At 43.6% G+C, this 19,145-nt stretch overlaps 1 protein-coding gene across 1 annotated transcript; it reads left to right on the plus strand.

Moving 5' to 3' along the window:
* Nucleotides 1-7,766: 7,766 nt before the first annotated feature.
* On the plus strand, nucleotides 7,767-17,412 carry LOC306982432 (transmembrane protein 233). The gene is made up of 4 exons (XM_079582367.1): nucleotides 7,767-7,882; nucleotides 9,136-9,333; nucleotides 15,220-15,354; nucleotides 17,316-17,412. The coding sequence occupies exons 2-4, from the start codon at nucleotides 9,154-9,156 to the stop codon at nucleotides 17,322-17,324; spliced, it is 324 nt and encodes a 107-aa protein (XP_079438493.1). The 5' UTR covers nucleotides 7,767-7,882; nucleotides 9,136-9,153; the 3' UTR covers nucleotides 17,325-17,412.
* Nucleotides 17,413-19,145: the final 1,733 nt, after the last annotated feature.

Genomic DNA, 19,145 nt, shown 5'->3' on the forward strand with positions numbered 1-19,145 from the left:
ACACAGAGACACAGTCCTGTCACACTAGAGCCACTGCAGAGACACTAGTGTTGCCTTCGGTCATTTTGACCCGCTGTCATGTTCCGGGCATTTGGATGCAAGGTGACACAAGGGGGCGCCCTTCCAACCTTCTCAGTGTAAATGTGAGTTGACTTTCTTCAGAGTGAGACTTTAGGTCAGACACCATGAGTGACAGTAACATGAGGCTAAATACATTGAGCTCTTTGTTTCCAGTAAAAAGGCTGAGGCCTCATTGCTCTTCAGTCACAGACTGAGAAGTGAAGAAGGAAGTCATGGAGCCACTGCTTTAGACAGAACTTCAGACTTCTGCTGCATGTAAGAGTCATATCATATTCTGAAACTCAAATATGTAGAAAAAACAAAATATATGGAAAATTATTATTACAATTACAAAAAGAAAAATATTTGAAAATCCTGTATCTAATCAAAAACATTATTTTTTTTTATTTAGTGTGTGAGTGAGTGCTCAGTGGTGGTTGGAGGGCGCAGACTGGTTACCTCGCTTCCGTCAGTCTACCCCAGGGCAGGGCTTTGAGAGTCCAGAAAAGCGCTATATACATTATTATTATTATTATTACTATGATAGCACTTCACTAGACAAAGCCGTTTATGGAGTTGAAGAGCTTCTCATACTCTGCCTCTGTTCTGTTTATTCTGGAAGACAGAGGATGAAGGTGACGTAACAATAACACAGACAGAACAGCAGCTAATGTAAATGTGTGGTTTGAACACGCCCTGAAGCCGTGGCAGAAGGTAATATGAGTGTAAGTGGGGACAGAGCTTTGGAAACCTGTTGAGTTGAAGCTCTTTGCTCTTTCAAACTTTTCAAGTAGGAAACTGATAATAGAACTCCTCTCAATCATGTGAAAGGAAAACTTGTCAATTTTAAGTGGTTCAGTTACAGTTCTTTAATATTAAGGGGCAGATCTAGAAAAATAATCACGGGGTGGCAAGCAGGTTAGTGATCATTTCTGGGGTGGCAACACATTTTACGATGCCGAATGTTTATAGCAGGGGTACGCAACTTTTGCTTGATTGCAAGACAATTTTTTGTCCATAACATAAGTAGGGGGTTTCTAACTCTGGAAAAATGTGAACTTTTGCAAAAAAACAGGGGGAAAAAAGAAAGATCATCATCGTGGGAGTAACCAGGGTTGGCACACCTGATTTAGCTATACAGCTGTTATAATTCTTTGTCCTGTCAATAAATATAATAACCTGAGTGAGCCTCTGTAAGCATTAAGTAGCTTCTAGAGCAGATGTCAGACGTCACATTGGTGACACAGATCAAAAAATCTATAAAATGACTCAGGCTTTGAAGATCTGGTTTGCAACTAGTCCTTGAAACAATGTATTTATAAAATGTCAGGTTGATGACAGTTCTAGACAAGGACAAAACCTGGCTGACATCAATGATGTGACAAGACCTTTACTAGGGGTGGCAGCTGCCCCCGCATGCCCCTCCTCCAGATCCGCCCCTGCCTGAAGACCACAAACACTATGTGATAAAAGTTCTTTTTATGTCAAAGCTTGATAATAGTTGTTTTACCTAAGCAGGGAGCGGGCATGAACCAACATATCTGCTAAAATGTGTCTGAAATTTAAATCCCATCACTACTGCCCTGCCTCCGGAGGGGATCCTATTGTACATGTTTTAGTGGTAGGGGAATCCTACACAGGCACGGAGAGAACAAACAAAAGAAAACCTCAAATATGGCAAATCCACCATCTTCTTCCACCTTCTTCAAACCCGTGGCGGCCATGTGAAGTGTCCCTCTGTGGGTTATGTCTGTCCCTCTGTGAGTTATGTTTGTCCCACGTGGGTTATGTCTGTCCCTCTGTGGGTTATGTTTGTCCCACGTGGGTTATGTCTGTCCCTCTGTGAGTTATGTTTGTCCCTGTGTGAGTTATGTTTGTCCCTCTGTGAGTTATGTCTGTCCCTCTGTGAGTTATGTCTGTCCCTCTGTGAGTTATGTCTGTCCCTCTGTGGGTTATGTCTGTCCCTCTGTGGGTTATGTTAGTCCCTCTGTGAGTTATGTTTGTCCCTCTGTGAGTTATGTTTGTCCCTCTGTGGGTTATGTCTGTCCCTCTGTGAGTTATGTCTGTCCCTCTGTGGGTTATGTCTGTCCCTCTGTGAGTTATGTTTGTCCCTCTGTGAGTTATGTTAGTCCCTCTGTGAGTTATGTCTGTCCCTCTGTGAGTTATGTCTGTCCCTCTGTGGGTTATGTCTGTCCCTCTGTGAGTTATGTCTGTCCCTCTGTGAGTTATGTCTGTCCCTCTGTGGGTTATGTTTGTCCCTCTGTGAGTTATGTCTGTCCCTCTGTGAGTTATGTCTGTCCCTCTGTGGGTTATGTCTGTCCCTCTGTGAGTTATGTCTGTCCCTCTGTGAGTTATGTCTGTCCCTCTGTGAGTTATGTTTGTCCCTCTGTGAGTTATGTCTGTCCCTCTGTGGGTTATGTTTGTCCCTCTGTGAGTTATGTCTGTCCCTCTGTGAGTTATGTCTGTCCCTCTGTGGGTTATGTTTGTCCCTCTGTGGGTTATGTCTGTCCCTCTGTAAGTTATGTTTGTCCCTCTGTGTTATGTCTGTCCCTCTGTGGGTTATGTTTGTCCCTCTGTGAGTTATGTCTGTCCCTCTGTGAGTTATGTTTGTCCCTCTGTGTTATGTCTGTCCCTCTGTGAGTTATGTCTGTCCCTCTGTGGGTTATGTTTGTCCCTCTGTGAGTTATGTCTGTCCCTCTGTGAGTTATGTCTGTCCCTCTGTGGGTTATGTCTGTCCCTCTGTGAGTTATGTCTGTCCCTCTGTGAGTTATGTCTGTCCCTCTGTGGGTTATGTTTGTCCCTCTGTGAGTTATGTCTGTCCCTCTGTGAGTTATGTCTGTCCCTCTGTGGGTTATGTCTGTCCCTCTGTGGGTTATGTTTGTCCCTCTGTGTTATGTCTGTCCCTCTGTGAGTTATGTCTGTCCCTCTGTGAGTTATGTTTGTCCCTCTGTGTTATGTCTGTCCCTCTGTGAGTTATGTCTGTCCCTCTGTGGGTTATGTTTGTCCCTCTGTGAGTTATGTCTGTCCCTCTGTGAGTTATGTCTGTCCCTCTGTGGGTTATGTCTGTCCCTCTGTGAGTTATGTCTGTCCCTCTGTGAGTTATGTCTGTCCCTCTGTGGGTTATGTTTGTCCCTCTGTGAGTTATGTCTGTCCCTCTGTGAGTTATGTCTGTCCCTATGTGAGTTATGTCTGTCCCTCTGTGTGTTATGTCTGTCCCTCTGTGAGTTATGTTTGTCCCTCTGTGGGTTATGTTTGTCCCTCTGTGAGTTATGTTTGTCCCTCTGTGAGTTATGTTTGTCCCTCTGTGGGTTATGTCTGTCCCTCTGTGAGTTATGTCTGTCCCTCTGTGAGTTATGTTTGTCCCTCTGTGAGTTATGTTTGTCCCTCTGTAGGTTATGTTTGTCCCTCTGTGGGTTATGTTTGTCCCTCTGTGAGTTATGTTTGTCCCTCTGTAGGTTATGTTTGTCCCTCTGTGAGTTATGTTTGTCCCTCTGTGAGTTATGTCTGTCCCTATGTGAGTTATGTCTGTCCCTCTGTGAGTTATGTCTGTCCCTCTGTGAGTTATGTCTGTCCCTCTGTGAGTTATGTCTGTCCCTATGTGAGTTATGTCTGTCCCTCTGTGAGTTATGTCTGTCCCTCTGTGAGTTATGTTTGTCCCTCTGTGTTATGTCTGTCCCTCTGTGAGTTATGTCTGTCCCTCTGTGGGTTATGTCTGTCCCTCTGTGGGTTATGTTTGTCCCTCTGTGAGTTATGTCTGTCCCTCTGTGAGTTATGTCTGTCCCTCTGTGAGTTATGTCTGTCCCTCTGTGAGTTATGTTTGTCCCTCTGTGGGTTATGTTTGTCCCTCTGTGAGTTATGTCTGTCCCTCTGTGAGTTATGTCTGTCCCTCTGTGAGTTATGTCTGTCCCTATGTGAGTTATGTCTGTCCCTCTGTGAGTTATGTCTGTCCCTATGTGAGTTATGTCTGTCCCTCTGTGTGTTATGTCTGTCCCTCTGTGAGTTATGTTTGTCCCTCTGTGGGTTATGTTTGTCCCTCTGTGAGTTATGTTTGTCCCTCTGTGAGTTATGTTTGTCCCTCTGTGGGTTATGTCTGTCCCTCTGTGAGTTATGTCTGTCCCTCTGTGAGTTATGTTTGTCCCTCTGTGAGTTATGTTTGTCCCTCTGTAGGTTATGTTTGTCCCTCTGTGGGTTATGTTTGTCCCTCTGTGAGTTATGTTTGTCCCTCTGTAGGTTATGTTTGTCCCTCTGTGAGTTATGTTTGTCCCTCTGTGAGTTATGTCTGTCCCTATGTGAGTTATGTCTGTCCCTCTGTGAGTTATGTCTGTCCCTCTGTGAGTTATGTCTGTCCCTCTGTGAGTTATGTCTGTCCCTATGTGAGTTATGTCTGTCCCTCTGTGAGTTATGTCTGTCCCTCTGTGAGTTATGTTTGTCCCTCTGTGTTATGTCTGTCCCTCTGTGAGTTATGTCTGTCCCTCTGTGGGTTATGTCTGTCCCTCTGTGGGTTATGTTTGTCCCTCTGTGAGTTATGTCTGTCCCTCTGTGAGTTATGTCTGTCCCTCTGTGAGTTGTTTGTCCCTCTGTGAGTTATGTTTGTCCCTCTGTGAGTTATGTTTGTCCCTCTGTGAGTTATGTCTGTCCCTCTGTGAGTTATGTCTGTCCCTCTGTGGGTTATGTTTGTCCCTCTGTGAGTTATGTCTGTCCCTCTGTGAGTTATGTCTGTCCCTCTGTGAGTTATGTCTGTCCCTCTGTGAGTTATGTTTGTCCCTCTGTGAGTTATGTTTGTCCCTCTGTGAGTTATGTTTGTCCCTCTGTGAGTTATGTTTGTCCCTCTGTGAGTTATGTTTGTCCCTCTGTGAGTTATGTTTGTCCCTCTGTGAGTTATGTTTGTCCCTCTGTGAGTTATGTTTGTCCCTCTGTGAGTTATGTTTGTCCCTCTGTGAGTTATGTTTGTCCCTCTGTGGGTTATGTTTGTCCCTCTGTGAGTTATGTTTGTCCCTCTGTGGGTTATGTTTGTCCCTCTGTGAGTTATGTCTGTCCCTCTGTGAGTTATGTTTGTCCCTCTGTGAGTTATGTTTGTCCCTCTGTGAGTTATGTCTGTCCCTCTGTGAGTTATGTCTGTCCCTCTGTGAGTTATGTTTGTCCCTCTGTGGGTTATGTTTGTCCCTCTGTGAGTTATGTCTGTCCCTCTGTGAGTTATGTCTGTCCCTCTGTGAGTTATGTCTGTCCTTCTGTGAGTTATGTCTGTCCCTCTGTGGGTTATGTTTGTCCCTCTGTGAGTTATGTCTGTCCCTCTGTGAGTTATGTCCGTCCCTCTGTGGGTTATGTCTGTCCCTCTGTGAGTTATGTCCGTCCCTCTGTGAGTTATGTTTGTCCCTCTGTGAGTTATGTTTGTCCCTCTGTGGGTTATGTCTGTCCCTCTGTGGGTTATGTCTGTCCCTCTGTGGGTTATGTCTGTCCCTCTGTGGGTTATGTTTGTCCCTCTGTGAGTTATGTCTGTCCCTCTGTGGGTTATGTTTGTCCCTCTGTGAGTTATGTTTGTCCCTCTGTGGGTTATGTTTGTCCCTCTGTGAGTTATGTTTGTCCCTCTGTGGGTTATGTTTGTCCCTCTGTGGGTTATGTTTGTCCCTCTGTGGGTTATGTTTGTCCCTCTGTGAGTTATGTCTGTCTCTCTGTGAGTTATGTTTGTCCCTCTGTGGGTTATGTTTGTCCCTCTGTGAGTTATGTTTGTCCCTCTGTGGGTTATGTCTGTCCCTCTGTGAGTTATGTCTGTCTCTCTGTGAGTTATGTTTGTCCCTCTGTGAGTTATGTTTGTCCCTCTGTGAGTTATGTTTGTCCCTCTGTGAGTTATGTCTGTCCCTCTGTGAGTTATGTCTGTCTCTCTGTGAGTTATGTCTGTCCCTCTGTGAGTTATGTTTGTCCCTCTGTGAGTTATGTTTGTCCCTCTGTGGGTTATGTCTGTCTCTCTGTGAGTTATGTTTGTCCCTCTGTGAGTAATGTTTGTCCCTCTGTGGGTTATGTCTGTCCCTCTGTGAGTTATGTCTGTCCCTCTGTGAGTTATGTCTGTCCCTCTGTGAGTTATGTTTGTCCCTCTGTGGGTTATGTCTGTCCCTCTGTGGGTTATGTTTGTCCCTCTGTGAGTAATGTTTGTCCCTCTGTGGGTTATGTTTGTCCCTCTGTGAGTTATGTCTGTCCCTCTGTGAGTTATGTCTGTCCCTCTGTGAGTTATGTCTGTCCCTCTGTGAGTTATGTTTGTCCCTCTGTGGGTTATGTCTGTCCCTCTGTGGGTTATGTTTGTCCCTCTGTGAGTAATGTTTGTCCCTCTGTGGGTTATGTTTGTCCCTCTGTGAGTTATGTCTGTCCCTCTGTGGGTTATGTCTGTCCCTCTGTGAGTTATGTCTGTCCCTCTGTGAGTTATGTCTGTCCCTCTGTGGGTTATGTCTGTCCCTCTGTGGGTTATGTTTGTCCCTCTGTGGGTTATGTCTGTCCCTCTGTGGGTTATGTCTGTCCCTCTGTGAGTTATGTCTGTCCCTCTGTGGGTTATGTCTGTCCCTCTGTGGGTTATGTCTGTCCCTCTGTGGGTTATGTCTGTCCCTCTGTGGGTTATGTTTGTCCCTCTGTGGGTTATGTTTGTCCCTCTGTGGGTTATGTCTGTCCCTCTGTGGGTTATGTTTGTCCCTCTGTGGGTTATGTTTGTCCCTCTGTGGGTTATGTTTGTCCCTCTGTGAGTTATGTTTGTCCCTCTGTGAGTTATGTCTGTCCCTCTGTGAGTTATGTCTGTCCCTCTGTGGGTTATGTTTGTCCCTCTGTGAGTTATGTTTGTCCCTCTGTGAGTTATGTTTGTCCCTCTGTAGGTTATGTTTGTCCCTCTGTGGGTTATGTCTGTCCCTCTGTGGGTTATGTCTGTCCCTCTGTGAGTTATGTCTGTCCCTCTGTGGGTTATGTTTGTCCCTCTGTGAGTTATGTCTGTCCCTCTGTGGGTTATGTCTGTCCCTCTGTGGGTTATGTCTGTCCCTCTGTGAGTTATGTCTGTCCCTCTGTGAGTTATGTCCGTCCCTCTGTGAGTTATGTCTGTCCCTCTGTGAGTTATGTCTGTCCCTCTGTGGGTTATGTCTGTCCCTCTGTGAGTTATGTCTGTCCCTCTGTGGGTTATGTCTGTCCCTCTGTGAGTTATGTCTGTCCCTCTGTGGGTTATGTTTGTCCCTCTGTGGGTTATGTCTGTCCCTCTGTGAGTTATGTCCGTCCCTCTGTGAGTTATGTCTGTCCCTCTGTGGGTTATGTCTGTCCCTCTGTGGGTTATGTCTGTCCCTCTGTGAGTTATGTCTGTCCCTCTGTGGGTTATGTTTGTCCCTCTGTGGGTTATGTCTGTCCCTCTGTGAGTTATGTCCGTCCCTCTGTGAGTTATGTCTGTCCCTCTGTGGGTTATGTCTGTCCCTCTGTGAGTTATGTTTGTCCCTCTGTGAGTTATGTCTGTCCCTCTTTGTTTTGTTTGTGCGTGTTGATTTCAAATGAATACATAAACTGATCTAAACTTTTACTGTGGAAAGAAAGAGGTTTCCCGTCGAGTCATGTTCCCGAGGAGCTAACTCTGTGACAGACTTCATCCTGGAGGGAGGCCAGAGGGTCAGTGATCCTCCCCCAGCCATGGCCACACAGATCGGGTCACAGACAGACCTCCTCTGACCCACTTTGCACCAGTTCTCCAGAAAGACCTGAAAGGACTAAAACCCCGTCTGCAGAAAGGAGCCCCGCCCTCTCTGCCTTCAGACATTTCTGTGATCCCGGACTCAAAGAGGAGCTGATCCAGGACCAGGGGTTCCACAAGGTAGAACCTGTTACACTTCATGCTCTTTAGAGCCTTTATGAAGCTAAAATACTAATGCAAAACATCTGCACTCTGTAGTTATCACAACATCATAAACAGCCTTTAGTTTAGAATGGAGAATCCTGCCGTGGTAACTATGGTAACGGGACTTGGTTTCTGGTTCATGTCTCTGTAAGGCTGGACCAGTCCACATGAAACTAAAACTGTCCCAAGGTCTGACGTTTTCCCTCTCGGCACACATGAACTAAGGTCACATGACTGTCTCATAAAAAGAGACAGAATGAAAACGATGAAAGGACTTCATATTTTTTCACATTTCTTCCTAATTTTGTTTTTTGTTCCATATTATTCCCTCCATTTTTCATATTTTTTTCCAAACTTTTCTTATTTTTTCCCCTATATTTTTCATATTTGTCTTTTCCATATTTGTCTTTTCTTTTTAAATTCCAATTCAAAATTATTATTATTATTTTTTAATTCAATTCAAGTTTTTTCACATTGTTTCCAAGTTTGTTCTAAATTTTCCCGTCATTTTTTCCAATTTTGTTTTCTTTTTATGTTGTTTTTAAACATTTCACCTTTTTTTTTTTTTTTCAATTTAATCAAATTTTTTTCACATTTCTTTTAATATTTTTCCTCATTTTTTTATTTTTATTTTAATGAAAGATTTTTTTTTCATTTATTTATTTTTTAAATCCATTTTCCTAATTTTCCCCCACATTTCGAAATGGCTAAAATGTTGCATATCAGACTTGTAACGGCTGGACCTAAACGCATGAAACTAAAATGTTCCTGCATCAGATCAGGAGTTTCTCTTATTGGTTGATGCCGTGGCTGAGATCACGCTCGCTCCCAGACTACGTGTCTCTGAAGACAGGCCTGGTAATCTCCACTTTCGCTCCTCCAGACTCGAAACTGAACAAGAAATGGAAGGTTTTCTCACAGGGATTTTTACATATCGAACGCCTGCCCAGTTTACTGAGCTTTGAACCTGAAAAAACAAGGAGGAATTTGAATATTGTAGTTTTTTCCAACAGTTTTTCTATCAGTCTCCCCCTGGGGAAACTGAAAACCACCGAGTATGGAGTGAATCGTCTCATGTATAAACACTTTGCGACTGTGTCTGTGGAAGGCGCTATGAAGTTCTTCTATTCAAAAACTAAATAAGATCTAAGATGAAGTATTTTTTAAAGTTAAACTTTTTAAAGACACTTGAGTCCATTTGATTGAGTAACTCTGAACGCTCCTCTAAGGTCGGACTCCTCCTGAAGATGTCTGTGGCAGCGCTGAACCCTCAGTTCAAGAAGACGTCTCTGAGCGGCAGCGCCTTCCTGGAAGCCCCGCCCCCTCCGGCCCCGCCCCCTCTGCGGACTTACCTGTGGCTCTCGGTCCTCGCCTGCTTCTGCCCCGCGTTCCCCGTCAACCTGCTGGGCCTGGTCTTCTCCATCATGGTGAGGAGATGCTCATGTAGCGTGTGACACTTCTGCTGTGGATTACTGACGGAAATATGAGGAACATGAGACATATTAGACTAAAACATAGTTCACACAATTATATCTAAATTATATGTTAAGTTGTGTCAATGAGAAATGAGTCTAATTCCTCTCGAACTTTACCTTTATGGCACTTCCTATCAGCAGCTTAATAATAATTAATCATTATTATTGGAGGGTTTTCAGAGCCTCATTTATGGGCTATATGCACAGTGATCCCACGTGATTTCCGCCTGGACAGTCAGCCAGAGGCTGTCCTTCCTGTCTGCAATCTCTTCCCATTAAAAATGAGCAGGTCCCACAGAAATGAAGCAATAGCTTAAGATTTGGTAAAGGACAGCGAGTAAAAGTTAAGATGTGGCTGGAGCAGGATAGAAAATATTACATGAGACGTAACGACTTCACTGGAGGAAACCTCCGTGTTCATAACGGTGGATGTTTTTGTCTTGAGGCTAACGCGGCTAACACAAAATAAAAATTTAATCTAGCGCAAAGTTTTGAACGAGCCTGCGCAAAAAAGAATCGTCCTGTTAGTAGTTTAAATAATATTTACTTGTTTACATGTTATATTATCATTTTTCAACACTAGCCTTTAGCTCTGAGATAAAAGCTCCGCCCCTTACGACAGCTGGCGTTTCCTTTGGGTGCTGGATTCACAGCGAACATGATGTTTGTAATACGTTGCTGTGACTGTCCATCAGTAACTCGTCCTTAACCAGATCCTGAGCTATCGCTATTTTTGTGTGGGAACCTAAACGTAAACGACCAGCGACAGGAAGTGCTGCGTCTGGCTGACTGTCCAGGAAGACGTCACGTGGGGAAACTGTGCATACAGCCTATTGAATTTCAAAAAACGCAAAAAGTTTTCTTTCTTTTTTACAGATTTTTCCACTCAAGAACAGTTTATTTTAAAACTAAACAAGCATCCAAACTCTCTCTGAAAAAATCTTTGTAACTAATACGTCACCAAAAAATGTAAGCCTTGGTCTATTATTCAGATTTAGGGAAATTTGGGGCATTTTTAAGCAAAACATGACATGCCCTATTTTTTATTAAATCACAAAACAGCAGATAATGTAAAAATTCTCATATTTATACCAATAGTCTAGTCAAAGTTTAAAATTGATATCTCTACTTTTAAAAAGTTTTCCTATATTCACCTGCAGCATGTTGCCTAAATGCAGTCCCGGGCGCGGTGTTGGGGGCCGTGTGTAGGAGGCCGTGCGCAGGGGGCCGTGCGCAGGGGGCCGTGCGTAGGGGGCCGTGCGTAGGGGGCCGTGTGCAGGGGGCCGTGTGTAGGGGGCCGTGTGCAGGGGGCCGTGTGCAGGGGGCCGTGCGTAGGGGGCCGTGTGTAGGGGGCCGTGTGTAGGGGGCCGTGTGTAGGGGGCCGTGTGTAGGGGGCCGTGTGCTGGGGGCCGTGTGCTGGGGGCCGTGTGTGACCCCGGGGAACATGCTTTGTTTGGTGTTTTTGACAGCGAGCCGCACACAGCACAGAGCAGGACATATGAAGGTGCTTTATTTATAATTATGCAACAACAAAGTTATCCTCTGCATTTGACCCGTGCGTCGACATCGCTGGGACGGCGACAGCTGTTCCCCTCTCCAGATGTGGAGCCAGGTTCATGATCAGAAACAACTGTCCGCATTTAACTGTTAGGGGGGTGGGTGGTCCTCACTTCTTTGAAGGACTGTTTAAGGGGCAAGATGTGGTTTGAAGGTTAGGGTTAGAATTGGGTTTAGATTAGGGCTAGGTTTGGGGCTTAGGGTTCAGGGTTAGGGTCTGGGTACTACATTATGTCTATGAGTGTCCTCACTAAGACAGTACAAGATTGTGTGTGTGTGTGTGTGTGTGTGTGTGTGTGTCTGTGTCTGTGTCTGTGTGTGTGTGTCTGTGTGTGTGTGTCTGTGTCTGTGTCTGTGTCTGTGTCTGTGTGTGTGTGTGTGTGTGTGTGTGTCTGCGTGTGTGTGTGTGTGTGTGTGTGTGTGTGTGTGTGTGTCTGCGTGTGTGTGTGTGTGTGTGTGTGTGTGTGTCTGTGTCTGTGTCTGTGTCTGTGTGTGTGTGTCTGTGTGTGTGTGTCTGTGTCTGTGTCTGTGTCTGTGTGTGTGTGTGTGTGTGTGTGTGTGTGTGTCTGCGTGTGTGTGTGTGTGTGTGTGTGTGTGCGTGCGTGTGCGTGTGTGTGTGTGTGTGTGTGTGTGTCTGCGTGTGTGTGTGTGTGTGTGTGTGTGTGTGTGTGTGTGCGTGCGTGCGTGCGTGCGTGCGTGCGTGCGTGTGTGTGTGTGTCTGTGTGTGTGTGTGTGTGTGTGTGTGTGTGTTGTGAGTAAAAAGTGCAGCGTCTGATGTAAGTGAGCCTCCCCAGCTGCTCTCTCACTCACGTCTCCGTCACCACATGAGGACGTCAGGAGGACTTGTGTTCTGAGACATGGGACGGTCTCATTTGGATACGGCTCGATGAACTCCAGGGTCCCGGGACTTTTCCTCCTGTGACGTCTCTGTTTGGATCAGCATTGTCTCGTCCAGATAAATATGAAGGCAACACTTTTGTTTTTAATCTCATGCACCATGAGTTGAAGTCTCAAGGGCCAGGAGACTAGTTGGAGACTCGAGTTCATGTCTCCGAGACGTCCCTGGAAATAAAGCCAGTCTCCCTTTAGGCTCAGTGAAAACAAACAGGTTTGATTTTAGTGGAGACTGCATGGAGACTTGTTCAGGTCTCTGAGAGGTCTCCATGGTCTCAAACAGTTGTGGCAATGTCACAAACTCTATTTGTTGTCCTCAACCTGTGAGACGTTTCTGTGACGTCCCTGCAATGTCTCCGAGACCTGTCTGGATATCAAGGAGATCTCAAAGAGTAAAGGTGACGTCGCAGAAAAGTCACAGAGACATCTCCGTGAATGAGAGGACGTCTCCGAGACGTTTGGGCTCTGACATTTACGGGGAGACACTACAGGCAAAACAATTTTTTTTCCAGTTTTCAGGTTTTGGGCCAAATTGGTCTCTGAACATACAAGCTTTCACCTGGAAACAGAAAATATGCCTAATCTTCACAATAACATGTTTAAATATTGCGCTGATTCAATGTTCCCCCATAGACTTATATGGGAGAACACAATTTCAAAGGCCTTTTTCTCAAAACACATTTTTCTGTCATTGTGGCGACACTATGTCCACGTCAGTCGGACCTAAAGACTTCACATTTTCCAGCCTTGGACTGAACAATATTTGGAAGATTTTTTCAGAGGGATTTTTTATTATCTAATCCCTAAGCCCCATTTATTCAGTTTTGAATGTCAAAAAATAAGGCGAGAATTTAATTTTTCCACATTTTTCCACTAAAAAACAGTTTATTTTAAAACTAAACAAGAAATCCAAAATCCCCTCTGAGAAAGTCTTGGCAACTCATTCATCAATAAAATGAAACCATACATTTGAATGTAGCTCCATCCATTATTCAGATCTCGTCGCCGAAAAGATGGGAAATTTGCAGGATTTTTAGGCATAAAACACCTTGTTCTTAAATGAAAAGATAAAATGACAGAAAACTTGTATTTATTGTATTTTTCTCTCACATTTATGCCAGTGATCGACAGCAACAGTTTCAAATTGATGTAAATATACATTTTTTCCCTATTCACCTGCAGTGTCTCGCCTTCATACTTCAAAAGATGTCTTTAAAGCCCCGCCCCCATGGCCCTAGCAACTGACGAATGAGACTGATGTTCTCAGCCGGGACAGTGGGGGTGTCGGGGTGAGGCGGGCGCAGGTTGTTGCTGCCTTTGCAATGAACCAAAGATGAGAACCAGGAGAAGCTGTCACGCTGCTGCGGAGACGTCTCTGAGCTGCAGAGACGTTGCAACTTTTCTGCTTCTTTTCGGTTTTCTGGTGAGAGAAAACCTTCCAAACTATTGATCCTGGAGTGTCCAACCACTGTGATGGAAAGTAAAGAACCCCATGCTGACCACTCATGCAGCCGCTGGGTCACTACAAGGTCACATACAAACAAAAATCAACTTTTTTCCCCCACATAAAAAGTTGCATAATGCACCTTTAAGATCCAGATCAACCGAGACCAGCCCGGAAAGCTGCTACGACGGTCGCCTTGAGGGAAACTCCCCTGCAGCTCATTGTCCTCATCGGGGTCTCCACTTTTTCTGTAGTTTTCTGGCAGATTATAAACATATTAATCACACACCTCTGAAGTCAACCCAAAATCTGGTGTTTGTGGAGGTTTTTTCACAGCGAATTGTTCAGAAGTGAAAAACGGCAGTGTTTGATCATGTCATGAAGCCATTGTTGCTTCCTGGTTGGTATTTTTTGAAGTATTTACGAGCTGTTGAACCACTGTCAGTTCAGTTCAAAAAAATTTATTCAGCCATGGCGTTATTACAGACACAATAATAACAACAACAGCAACAGCAAAATATTCAATGCTGAATAGGAGCATGAGGAAGACATTGTCTTATAAATTTCATGCCCCTTTTTTTTCTCCAAAATCTGAGCTGGCTCTGAACAGACGGCTCACCGGTTTTTGATGTGTTTTAGCCTATATCAAGGTACAATAATACTTTACATCTAAATCAATGACTGTTTCAAATTTGTCAACATCGGTTCTTATGTTTCATTGCCTTCGTATTTTCCAAGTACATTTTTTTAATACATTTTATTGAATTGAGTGATTGTGTTACATGATTTTTGAACAGTGTCCAAAGAATTCCATAAAGTGATCCCTTTTACAAGAACCCCCTTTTGTTTTTGTGAAGTGTGTGAATATGGAACCCAGAAATTGCCCTTTCTTCTGTTGTTTCTATCTGTGATTAACATACATTTGTTTTGGATATGTACTGGCACCAATTTGTTTTTGACTCTCCACATAATTTGTAGTATTTTAAATTTGACCAATTCATAAAATTTCAAGGTCTGCAGTTTTATAAACAGTTTGTTTGTGTGATCTCGTGGACCTTTGAGAGTCACAGTTCTTATAGCTTTCTTCTGGAATAAGAACAGCCTTTCTGTATAACTGGTGCCTGCATTTCCCCACACTTCAATACAGTTTGTTATATAAGGAACTATTAAGGCTGAGTATAAAAGCTGTAATGAATCTTCATCCAACGTGTGTTTAACCTTATATAGGATACCAATATTTTTACTAACTTTACCTTTGATGTGGTCAAAGGTAAACTGTGCTCCTCTCCACGTCTCTGTGTCTTTATTTAGCAGAAAAACACATCCATATATTTCAGCGTTTGCAAAGTAATGGAGGAGAAATTGAAGAATGTTTTGTTTTTCCCCTCTGGCCATATGACCAAATACGGGCGACACAGACAGCATTGCGTCCTACAAGAGGGTGTGGCCTCGCTGAGGGGGAAGGAAGTTTAACTCCTTTTTCTGGCAGAATATACATTTATTTATCACAATGAAATAAAGTCAAGTCTAAATCAGGCCCACGTGTATGTTTTTTCCACGGCACATTATTCAGTAGAAGTAAAATACTGGCAGCCGTAGCTAGCATTAGCATATAGCATGATGCTAGCATGGAACATTTTCTTAGCATTGTCAGCTTTTAAAGTATTTATGGGCCATTGAACCACTTTGTTCCTCACCGTGCCTTTGTATCTGTATTTAGTAGAAAACATATGAATAATTCAGCGTTTGTGAAAGTCATTTTGGAGAAATTATAGAAAGTTTAGATTTTTCTCCTCTTTGTTTTCCCCTCTGGCTGCTTCAGGTATAACTGTATATCCAGTTACTCAAAAGAAGACTTGCTGTTGCTGCTGACATCACATGCATAACCTCCACAGTGGGGATGGAGCTCAGAGGGCAGAGAGTAATGAGTTTCTCTCCCTCAGTCCAGGAGGAGTTACGAACAAGGCGACTTCGACGGGTCCCGGCGCCTGGGCAGGAGCGCTCTGCGGATGGGCGTGGCCTCCGTGCTCATCGGGATCGTCATCATCGCCATCTCGCTGTCGGTGCACTTCGGCACGGTACGACCGAAACACTAAATCCTCAGTGTAAAGCGCTCTGGGCCTGATAATATAAGTTGAGTCCATTTATTATTCACCACATTGCTTAGGCGTGATGGCTGCGCTTTCTGAGAAGACGGTAATGACCATTTTCATTGGTTAGTAGAAAGATGTTAATCGAACCACCTTTGAATGAAAATAGATTTATGTTTAAACTGATTATCTTGATTATTATTAATGAATCATAATCCAACACTTCTAAACCACCTTCATTTTTACTGTTTGTTAAAATTTCCTTCCTGAGCAGTGTTACTCAGATAGCAAGCCGATATGGCCCACATCAGGCAAAGATGTGGCACTTGTGGCATTGGTGTGGCCCGCGGGAAACAGATGTAAACCAGAAGTGGGCCATGTAAAACATAACAACACATGGCCCATTAATGGAATGACGTTTATGGGCCACTTATGGCAAAGACATGGCACGTGTGGCCTCAATATCTCCAGATAAACCAGCAGTTAACCAAATGTGGCCCACATGCAAATGACCAACTATGGCCCATTAATGAAAACACATATATGGGCCACTTATGGCAAAGACATGGCAGTTCCAGGATAGTTTAAACCGGAATAACCAGAGGCAAACCAAATATGGCCCATATACAAAATATCAAAAATGGCCCAAAAATGGCAAAACATCTGTGGGCCAATGGTGGCAAACATCAGTGGGCCATGTCTGGACCACCTTTGAATAATCTGGTTTACTACTGGCTAAGAGTTGGCCCTGTTCTGGGTTTATTGTGGGCCAGATGTGGTAACCGGATGTGGACCACGTTATGGCCGATAATCCACGCGGTATGTGAGCCAAACGTGAGTCAAAAGTGAGATATATAGGCCAGACGTGGGCCAAAAAATGTGTCCACGTGTGGTACTCCAATGGGCCAAATGACGACCACATGTGTACCATCAGTGGGCCATGTCTGGACCACCTTTGAATAATCTGGTTTACTACTGGCTAAGAGTTGGCCCTGTTCTGGGTTTATTGTGGGCCAGATGTGGTAACCGGATGTGGACCGCGTTATGGCCGATAATCCACGCGGTATGTGGGCCAAATCAACGTGTCTGATGTGGGCCACATCTGGGCCATACCAATTTTGCTATCTGGGTAATTTCGTCGACTAAAATATTTAGTTTTAATTTTAGTCAAAGTGATATTTTTGTGACTAAAATTGGACTAAAACTAAATTAAAAGTTGTTCATGAGACTAAAACTATGACTAAAATGTCCAGATATTTTAGTCGACTAAAATAAGACTAAATAAAAATGAAAAGGAGAGACTAAAATCATCCAAACTTGTATTGAGCGTCTGAAAGAGCCTTAGATCATGTAAATTCTCTGTTAAAGGATCAGCTCTGAGCTTTGTTCATGTGGAGCAGCTCCATGAAGCAGAGGAACAACATTAAATATGATTATAATCAATATTATCGATATAAGTCGACTAAATTAGTCTTAATTTTAGTCGACTAAAACTAGACAAAAATTGAAAAGTTTTTTTTGACTAAATCTTGACTAAAATTAAATTACATTTTAGTCAAAAGACTAAAACTAAAACTAAAATAAAATATGTTGTCAAACTTAACACTGTTCCTGAGACAATGTGGTTTATTCCTCGAATTAAAGTTATACAAGAGTGAGTTTAGGGATTTGGATGTTTTATGGGTGTTTCTAAGGAGAGTGAAGAATAAACCATGTGCTCTCAGCTTTAGACAAAAGCGCTCCCATAAAGATAAACCTCATGATAACCATACACTGAATCTGTTTCGAGTATTGCTGATTATTGGTAACAAATAGTTATACCTAAATAGGCAACAGTTTCTTTCCTTCGACATGAGTAAGCATGCACTGTTTGAGCGGGAGGAGAGCAGAGACATTGCAGAGAGGCCCCTCACTTCTGTCATCACACAAGTGTCTGTCTGTTGTTGCAGGTGAACTGAGTTCAGCAGAACGTCACATGGACTTTTCCCATCGACGTGAACTCACAGTGGAAATGTGTTTTGCATCAATACATTTCAACGTTTGGACATTTTTATGTAATTTTTATGAATCGTTGTAAATGTTGTATTTTTGTTTTTGAATGAATGATTACAAAGATGTTATTGATCTTTTTATACAATTCAGCTTAAAGCCACAATGTGAACACAAACTCTCCTTTCACAACAGTGCCTGTGTTTTCATTGGTTCAAAATATCTCTCTCCATGTCAAAAGCCCCCTGCTGGCGGAGGACAGGTTTACACCAAGGACATGCCCTGTCCCCACTGCTGTTCTGCATAGGTCTGAACCCCCTCAGCCAAACAATCAACAAGACTGGCTATGGACACCGACTCAGGAACGGGGCCACCATCAGTCACCTCCTCTACATGGATGACATCAAGCTGTAGCTAAGAATGAGCGAGACATCGACTCACTGATCCACCCGGATATACAGCGCAGACACTGGGATGTCATTGGGACTAGAGAAGTGTGGTCGGATGGTGACTCAGAGAGGGAAGGTCGTCCACACAGAAGGTCTCACTCCCAGAAGGAACAATAGCAGACATTGAAAAAAGCTCCTAACCATGCATGGAGGGTTCCACCCCAAATTACCCCACCCCAGTTTAGTTTAGTTGAGTTTATTTGAGCAACAGATGCATACAGGTATAGAATACATTTACAGAAATTATTCACAGCATAAGAAGTATTAGTGCTGTTCGAAGGGAGTAGGAAGAAGTTAGTAATAACTTATAAGGCCCTACCCCTCCCTTCAGTAGACTTACACAACTACTGAGACCCTGAGACTGTACGCTAGCCTTAAAGGCAACAGGGAAGACCCCTGTCTGAAGAGAGACATTCATCCTGTAAAAGGTCGTCTCTAAAAGATTCCACAATATGACTTAAAAAACGGGGTTGGGACTGCGTCCAATTCACCACTCTCACATTATAGTATATGGGTAGGCTGGGTTATCGCTATTTACTCACAACAACAGCGACACCAAAGCACTAACTCACCTTTGTTGTGTTCATGATCCTCCTCCATCCATTGCCAGATTGCTGATCTGTCCTCTTCCATCACTGACCTCTACGTCCTCGTGTTGACTCCGCGTTTCTTTCAGAGTTCCTCTTGAGAACGTGGTGCCAAATATCCATGAGGAAACTGATGGAGTTCATTTCTCCAGTATCATCATTTAAGGATAAAACATATCATACATCACAGCTGTGCTTAGCTCGCGGCTTTTTGAACTAGATTTGACGGACACTCGCCCTGTCCAATGAAAACACGTGTATCAGCTAGAGGGCGTTTGGGCAGGTGAGCCTGGGCCTCTGATTGGCTGAAGGGTCAGCTATGTCATGATGCCATGTCATATTCAATCATATTTCTTCACAAATATTTATCATTCTGATTATATTATGAACAATCTAAAATAAACTGCTGTATCTGAAGCCTTTCTTCTGATGTCTGTGATTTTATATGGACAATATTACACATTTTATTATGTTTATATTCTAAGTAAATGTCAAAGTAACTTGGGAAATGTTTGTGAAATCTTGTGAAAATATTTCCTTTTAAATCCTGAGTTTGTTCTGAAAAGCTTCAAACATGAGCTCTATTTTAGGGGCGATACAAAACTAATAGTTTCAGTCATGGTTTATTTGTTCAGATCTAAAGTGTTGCCCTGAGAGGAGAGGAGGGGTCACTGGGGTCAGATCACGTGTGTGATCACAGCAGACTCATGTCCAATCACCTGAGCCGCTGACAGGTGGGTGTTTTCCCATCATG

The sequence above is a fragment of the Gobius niger genome, assembly GCF_951799975.1.
Source record: "Gobius niger genome assembly, chromosome: 24".
Taxonomy (NCBI): Eukaryota; Metazoa; Chordata; class Actinopteri; order Gobiiformes; family Gobiidae; genus Gobius; species Gobius niger.

Excerpts from the sequence above, each read along its gene's own strand:
- LOC306982432 (XM_079582367.1), top strand. The coding sequence starts at position 9,154 with ATGTCTGTGGCAGCGCTGAACCCTCAGTTCAAGAAGACGTCTCTGAGC. Across the intron at positions 9,334-15,219 it reads GCCTGGTCTTCTCCATCATG|TCCAGGAGGAGTTACGAACA; the intron begins GTGAGGAGATGC and ends TCTCTCCCTCAG.